General features: G+C 29.2%; 1 protein-coding gene across 3 annotated transcripts in view; it reads left to right on the top strand.

Annotated features, from left to right (window-relative positions):
* LOC106883189 (zinc finger protein ZIC 5) overlaps positions 1–10,000 on the top strand; it is a 352,921-nt gene that overhangs the window by 55 nt on the left and 342,866 nt on the right. Inside the window, exon 1 of one of the 3 annotated variants that reach the window (XM_052974874.2) lies at positions 1–1,895. This exon is cut by the window's left edge and continues 55 nt beyond it. In XM_052974874.2, the coding sequence (XP_052830834.1) occupies positions 842–1,895 (1,054 nt within the window). In that variant the 5' untranslated portion in view covers positions 1–841. The remainder of the gene's footprint in view (positions 1,896–10,000) is intronic. The other 2 variants (XM_089337491.1, XM_052974873.2) reach the window with 2 other exon arrangements.

The following is a 10,000-nucleotide window of genomic DNA, read 5'->3' as shown; positions in this document are numbered from 1 at the left end:
ATGAATGGGTTGGTGATGGCCTGAACGAGGTTTGAACACGGTGGAGTCTTACATCGACAATAACAACACCAACAATTTCAACAACAACAACAACAACGATACCAGCAACAATAACATCAACAACACCAGCAACGATAAGATAAACAATTACAACAATAACAACAACAACAACATCTAGAACAACGTCAATAACAACATTATAATCCTTTCGATAGTTTCGCTTTCTGTGTGTGTGTGTGTGCGTGTGTGAGTTTGCGTGCGTGCGTGCGTGTGTTTTGAAGATTTTTCAGCAGTTTTGGAAAAGAATTAATTCCTCCTGTCTTTGAAATAGCAGAATAATAGAATAGTGGTGTATGGTGCTAGCATCACCATTAACACCGTAACAACAACAATAACAACAATAATAGTAACAATAATAATAATATTAATATTGATAAATAAAAATATAGCAATAATAATAATCAAAAATATGAACAAGCCATGAGCGTAAATAAACCAGGCGGGTCTCCGGTTTTTGTAAGATGTGGTTCTCTCTCTCCCTGAATAACGGTTCCACACTGGAGAATGTAAGGCACGCCCTCATACGCATGCGCAGTGACGTGGGTGTCGCAGTTGACGGCAGAGCCGCTGTAGTGGTTGTTCCCATAACGAGCAGTTCAGACCAATGAGAGGTCGCGTAAACCACGCCTCTCTCTCGTTGCCCTCCCGCTGCTTTTCTAACAAGCGCAGTGTTTGGACGCTGCGCTGGAACACTTTCGCTCCCTCTAGCTTGACTCGAACTTTTGTTTGCAGTTTAGACCAACTGGGGTGATTGTGACAGAGCCTTCATCAGCGAAAGATTATGGAACACTCTTTAACCAAAGGCAGTTCGGCGCTGAGGTTAGTTGACGTCTCTTCCTCCCATACACCTCAACACCTTAACGGTGTTCATGGATTAACTTTACCACCTACAACTCACAAGCATTTTACAAGCGGGCAGAGGAAAATGTTAAACCCATTCATGGACACATCACACGGGCCACATATCCCGCCGGGAGCGCTCAAGTTAAGTCCACCACATCCTATGAGTGACACTGCTAGTTCGGTACATAATCAAGCGAGTCATCAGTTTGGAACCCAACCGAACGGATACGGTGTTCCACATTCACATTCACATCATGTCGGAACGTACGCGGCTCGGGACTTCCTACTTCGCCGTGACCACATGGGGTTGGCGACCCATGACGGCAACGCCACATCACACCACGGTATGTTCGTACCGTCGTCGGCCGGTCTACACGGACCTCACCATCCGGATCCATCTTCTAGTCATGTTTTATTCCCGGGTCTACACGAACCGTCACATCACCACCCGGGTGCCGGACACCATGTCAACAGTCAAATGCGACTCAGTATTTCCGGACCGGATATGTACTCACGAGCGGACCAATTTAACCAAATGACCAGTCCCCGAACTGACCACTTTGCCGCAGCTGCTGCCTCACAACATCTAAACATGGGACCCATGAATGCTATGAACCACATGAACATGGGACCACATGCGCCGGGTGCCTTCTTTCGTTATATGCGGCACCCCATTAAACAGGAACATACTTGCATGTGGGTGGAGACTGACCAACCGGAACCGAAGAAACCTTGTAACAAAACATTTCCATCAATGCACGAAATCGTGGCACACATCACAGTGGAACATGTAGGGGGACCGGAGCAAACGAACCACTCTTGTTACTGGCAGAACTGTACCCGGGACGGGCGACCATTCAAAGCTAAGTACAAGCTGGTCAACCACATACGGGTACATACCGGAGAGAAACCATTTCCTTGTCCATTTCCAGGTTGTGGGAAAGTTTTTGCACGGAGTGAGAATTTAAAGATTCACAAAAGGACACACACAGGTTTGTAGCGGATTTAAACAACATTCTTTTTATTATATTTCTCTGTTTACATATATCCCAAAACGCATACACATATGTATATACCAGAATGTACAACATACATGTGAAGATTTCATACGTACACACTCAATACCTATGTAGCTTTCTAAGAAAAAAGACACAGACATATGTACACGCTTGTATTTCCGTGCTGTGTGTGTGTGTAAATATGTATATAAATGTATAGTATATATGCAATATATACGTGTGTAACTATATATATATGTGCATATATATGTGTGTGTAAATATAAATATAATGTATATATACGTATGTAAATATAGATAATGTATATGTACGTGTGTAAATATAGATAATGTATATATACGTGTGTAAACATATATAATGTATATATACGTGTGTAAACATACATATAATGTATATAAACGTGTGGAAATATATATATGCATGTATACGTGTGTAATTATATATATGCATATACGTGTGTTAATATATTTATGTGTGTAATGTATATAAATATGTGTGTTTCTGTGTACTGGCATATGTAAATGAGTAAGTATATATATATATATATATATATATATATATATATATATATATCAGTAAATATATATATATATGTACATGTGAGTAAATGTGTGTGTGTGTGTGTATATATATATATATGCATGTATGTATGTAAGCACGTATAAATCGTACGAGCTGGGTTAAAAAACGTGTACGAGTTATACCAATGTACCAAAGTTAATCATGAAAATATTAGCACCTATAACAACAACAACAATAATATATAGTAGAGAAATAGTACAAAATCTAATAAATGACTTCTCAACAGATATATAGAACAGAACATGTATATACGCACATAGAAGCTTGTGTCTACATAGATGTGTGTCTGCTGTGTGTGTGTGTGTGTGTATGTAAGATTATTTGTATATTTACAGAGATAACAGGCACGTCTTGTTATCTCGACCCAAAACCAACAGCCGATTCAACACACACCTATATAGAGTGTATTATACTGTTTATTATTTTGGAATTTCCTGTCACCGTCAGCGCAACACAACAACAAGTATAAACATCGCAACCGTACTAAATTACAATGAAATTTCAGAACGATGATTAATAATAATAATAATAATAATAATAATAATAATAATAATAATAATAATAATAAAGATAGGACAGTATCAAAAGATAGTCAAACATCAATATTATATAGAATGCGATCATAATATATATGTATATCTATCTATCTCTCTCTCTCTCTCTCTATATATATATATATATATACATACATGTAATATATGTATGTATATATGTGTGTGTGTGTGTGTATAAATGATGCATCTAAAATTTAAAACATCCAGCGTTATAAATGTAAAAACATTCTCAACTTTTCACAATTATAGTTTATATTCGCATGATTATTATTTAAACATACATACACGTATGTAAATGTATATAAAGGTTTATATAGCTATATAAATGTATGTGTGTGTAGAGAGAGAGAGATAGATAGATGTGAATATTTGTATATGTATACATATTTATTTACATACATATCTATATGTTTACATATACATATATATATATATATATATATACATACATATATAGCTACCTATGTATATACTCACTTAAACATACCATGGACAAAATCTAAATACTTGGAGAATACAAACATGTAATATATATATATATATATATATATATATATATATGTGTGTGTGTGTGTGTGTGTGTGTGTGTGTAGATTATTATATGTCTAAATAACTGTAACAGTACATACGCATATATTATACATACATACACATATATAATATATTCACACATGCATAATATATGTATGTAAATGTGCATATGAGTGTATTTGTATGTGTGTACTTATATATTAATAATGTACAGTTATATCTCTGAGCAGTTTGACTCTTCGAAATTCTGGCAGAAGACTACCAGAAATAGCAGGGCAAATAGTGAAAAGCCACTATTTAATGCGAAAGAATTTAGTTCCCACGACTTGCTACCTATTCGTCAGTAGAGTCACACTATTTTATCTCGTATTATCTAAAAACCCTACAAAATATCAGCGTATTTAAATGTGAATAAGTGGTATAGTTTGAGGTTGGTAATCTTGCAGTATTCGATTTATTGAGGTAGATTTTGTTATTATATTAATGATGCTACATCCACTTACTGTGGAGAATGAAAACAGAACAAAATATACACATACATCGCTGTGTGTGTGTATATATATATATATATATATATATATATATATATATACATACACACACACACACACACACGTGCATGTATTTCAATATGATACACGTTCATATGTATGAAAAAAATTGTGTAATATATATATATATATATATATATATATATATGAATGGAGTTAGGTCTCCGTAAAACTCCTTGCTATTACGAAAATGTATATATCCTAATAATGTATATATTCTATATGTGCGTGTATATACATACATACAAATATATATATATATACACAAGCACAATTATGCACACACATATACACACATACGCATATATTTACAGATAGACGGACGTATGTTTGTATGTTTAGTCTTATATACATATATGTGTGCATGAATATTTGATTAGCTATATATATGAATGTATGTATGTATGCATATATAGGCGCAGTGATTGATATGAGTTAGTGGTCAGATCAAGAATTTTGTTTGTAACCACGACGATTTTGGGAGACCCCACTACGGTACAGTATGAGTTCGTATGTCTAGTGCTACCTCAGTTAGAACCAAGACTTGTGAATTAAATTAGGAGGGAGGAAACTGTGCTGAATCACGCTGCACGCCATCTATATCATACAATATTCCTTTGATTCTACCTCGATGTTATACATTCACTAATTACATACCTGCATGAATTGTTTGTGTGTATATATATATATATATATATATATATACTATATATATATATACATACACACACACACACCCATACACAAGCATGTGCGTATATATATAAAATATATGTATCCAAGAGAGTATTAAGCATATGTGTGTGTTTCTATATACATGTATAGATAAATGTGTTTATACCTCCCTATATATATATAACATCAAGGTAAGATATTCATGTATATATATATATATATATGTATATTATATATATATATATATATATATATATATATATATACACTCATTTGATTCAGAATACATGAATAGGTATATACTGTTCATAGGTATACGTAGTTATTACTACATTTTACTTATACATCCACAAATATGTATGTATAATATTTGCAAAATTAAGAATAATTCTAAATAACATTAATTTACGATTTAGCCAATTGATATTCTTAATACTTCCTTCAGAATAAATATACATATATATAAATATATATATACACGCATACATAGATGCATATATGAATATATATATATATATATATATATATATATATATATATATATATATATATATATATATATATATAATCAAACACACTCACACACATACATGAACACTATTCATATAATTTTCGTTCCGTTCCTTGACCTTCTGTGTGGGGTATATCTGGTTCCGCAATTATTAACAGACATACGAGAAATATTCTCCGATTCCACCATTATCTTACATGTTTCACACTCATTGACTATCCCACACTACTTGTTTTTTTGTTTTTTTTCTTCTTTTGTTATTGCTAGAGTTGATTCCTTTTTTTCTTTTTTTGTATTTCTCCCGAATTCTTTCGTGAATAACTTGGTGTGGGTACATATCTAGTGTTGTTTCTATGCATGTATATGTGTGCGTATATATATATGGGTTGATCCACTACTCAGGAAGAGACTATTCTAGAGTACGTTCTGTCTTGTCTTCGAAACGTCTAAATAGAATAGAGACAGCTGATGAAGGGATATTCCAAGTGGCTTTCCGTTTTCCTATGTGTTCGTTCCGTTGTCTGTAGTTTATTGTTCTAGCGTCCTGTACCCTGATATGCATGTATATACACATGTAGATGTAAGTATGTACATATATGTGTGTATACATGTATATATATTCTTTGTATTATTATATATATATATATATATATATATATGCATGTGTATATATATATACATACACATGTGTATATATATATATATATATATATATATATATATATATATATAATGTATGGTGTGTGCATGGGTGAGTGTTCATATACATATATGTGTGTCTATAGATTCTAATCATGAGCAGTAATTTCGAAAGATATTATTCACAGGAAATATATTCATAACGAACTTTTTCTGACACAAAAATATATATATATATATCTATTATGCGTTTACAATATATGGAAAATACAGCAACACACATACATATATACACTAACACATGCATATATGTATATGTATATCTAGATCTATATGTATGTATGTTTCAACAGTAACGTTTGCACTGGTTAATATCCCAAAATAAGCATCGGGGACTCACTATAGAACACAGAGCAAAATAAATAATTTAAAACTAGTTGAAATGACAGAACATGATAAGGATCCACATCGGTTCCTACAACCGGATTGACAATATACACACATATATATACACATATCTACATACATCTATACATTCACGCACACACACATTTATGTATATATATATGCCTGTCGATGTTAAACATGCATCTGCGTTCATATATAAATATATCTGGGGCAACGAAAACTTATACTTTCCAAGTGCAGTGTTTATAAAAGAAATTCTATCATTTGTGAAAACTTTGTGTAGATTTCTTAATGTTGACTCATCTAATCTTACATATTTAAATGTTTACCACACACATTTATATATATATATATATATATATATGTATATATATATATATATATATATATATACATATACATATACATATACATATACATATATTGATAGGTATATATATATATATATATATAAATATGAATATATAAACATATATATATATATATATAAATATGGATATATAAACATATATATATATATATATAAATATGAATATATAAACATATATATATATATATATAAATATGAATATATAAACATATATATATATATATATAAATATGAATATATAAACATACATATATATATATATGTATATATAAAAACATACATACATATATGCATGTATTTATATATATACATATATTTATATATATAAAAGTGCATATATATGTATATAAAAACATACATACATATATGCATGTATTTATATATATACATATATTTATATATATAAAAGTGCATATATATGTATACATAAACATACATACATATGTATTTATATATATATATATATATATATATATATATATATATATATATATATATGAAACGCGTATCAATTAACCTTCATGCATGTTTGTATATACGTGTGTATGTGTGTGTGAATAGATATATAGCTAGATACATACATACGTGCATACACACACATGCATACATGCACATGGATACACACATACATACACACACATGCATACACACATACATACATAAACACGTACATTACTACATGCTGCACACACACGTTTTGGATATATATTTTATAGTTTTCTCAAGTGTGTTTCGAAGTACTCGAATCATTGTTCTATAGTGACTATATCTTGTGCATATATATATATATATTTATATATGCACACATGTATATATATATATATATATATATATATATATATATATATATATATACACGTACACACACACAGATATGTGTGTAAATATATTCTTGTTTTCTTAGGTTTTAGCAGTGCGCCGCTATCGCGGGTTGATAAATTTTATTCGCACCATTACATACTCAGTGTATATAATACGGAATATATCCTATATATTCCCTGTCAGCAATTTTACAGTATATGCAGATATTAAACATCCCAAAATAATGTTATACAAAGGTAGGAGGTAGAGAACCCCACACATATCCGGTCATTTATTATTGTCTATATATATATTTGCAAATGGATGTGTGGCGTTCAATCATATAATAATGATAAAAATAGTAATAATAATAATAATATATATATATATATATGTGTGTGTGTATGTGTATATTATATATGTATGTGTATGTGTATATTATATATATGTATGTATGTATATGTATATAATATATGTATATGTATATGTATATAATATATGTATATGTATATGTATATAATATATGTATATGTATATGTATATAATATATGTATATGTATATGTATATAATATATGTATATGTATATGTATATAATATATGTATATGTATATAATATATGTATATGTATATGTATATAATATATGTATATGTATATGTATATAATATATGTATATGTATATAATATATATATGTATGTATATGTATATAATATATATATGTATGTATGTGTATATAATATATATATGTATGTATGTGTATATAATATATATAAGTATGTATGTGTATATAATATATATATATGTATGTATCTGTATATGAGATATATATATGTACATATATAATATATATATGTATGTATATATTATATGTATATGTATATAATATAAATATATATATATATAATACAAATATATATATATATGTATAGATATATATATATTTACATGCACACACAAATATGTATATATAGATCTATCTGTTTATCTATACATACACATATATATGTATGTGTGTATATATATATATGTGTGTATAAATCTATATATATATATATATAGATATGTATATATATATATATATAGATATGTATATATAGATCTATCTGTTTATCTATACATACACATATACGTATATATGTATGTGCGCGTGTGTATATATATATATATATATATATATATATATACACACTTATATATCATGTATGTATGTACAGATACACAGATTGTTCCTGCATAGATTCCGTTTACCAAATACCTCAGATTTCATATAGGTGAGTCCTAGAATGCCGAGTAATCCAAAGAGAGTCATTGTGGAATTTGCAAAGACACGGCGATCGTAGAAGTAAATAGGAGTATAACTATTAGTGTGTATATATTTGTATGTGATTGTAGATATGGATGCGTATATATTTCTATTTATGTAAGTATATAAGTCTTATGTACGAATATATGCATACCCGCATATGTAGGCAGATATGTATAAAAGCTCTGACACATATGCATTGTGTATATATATATATATATATATGTGTGTGAGTATGTGTGTATGTATATATATATATATAATATATATATATATATATATAGACACACTTATATGTATATATTCATATATATATGTATATATATATATATATATATATATATATATATTATAGAGCGAGAGAGAGAGACTTGTATATATTTATATTTATATATATATATATATGTATATTTATATATATATATATATATATATATATATATATATATATATATATATATATATACATGAACACAGAATTCATTATAAATGTATGTATTTGTATATGTATATGCGTGTGTGTACCTACAAACGCACGCACAAATATACATACATCCATATATATATATATATATATATATATATATATATATATATATATATATATATATGGACGTATGTATATTTGTCCGTGAGTTTGTAGGTGAACAGAAGAGCGTATATTATCATTCAACAGACAGTTGTAGTTGTACTTTATAGCAGGTCGACTTAGCTTCGGTTTAATTATAGTTTCGGGTGATGGGTAGAGAATGTTTCCAAATTCTTAGATTTAATTATATGAATTTACTTCCATGTATGTTTGTGTGTGTGTGTGTGTGTGTATATGTATGTATATATATATATATATATATATATATATATATATATATATATATATATATATATATATGCGTAGATGTCTGAGGATAGGTACACATATAGATAAATAGACACACGAGTATTTATGTGTATACATACATGTATGTATGCGTGTGCGAAATGTATATGCATGCATTTATTTTCGTACAGGGACATGCACACTGATGTGTGTGTGTGTGTGTGTGTGTGTGTGTGTGTGTACCCATACACATGCGTTAAATATTTTACACAAGTTCGATCAACTTTAAAACAGAAATTGTGATTATAATTTCTGTTACGTATTTTGAAATCTGTT

This window comes from Octopus bimaculoides, chromosome 19, assembly GCF_046866305.1.
Source record: "Octopus bimaculoides isolate indiv1 chromosome 19, ASM4686630v1, whole genome shotgun sequence".
NCBI classification, from domain to species: Eukaryota; Metazoa; Mollusca; class Cephalopoda; order Octopoda; family Octopodidae; genus Octopus; species Octopus bimaculoides.
This window is presented reverse-complemented; position numbering and strand designations above follow the sequence as displayed.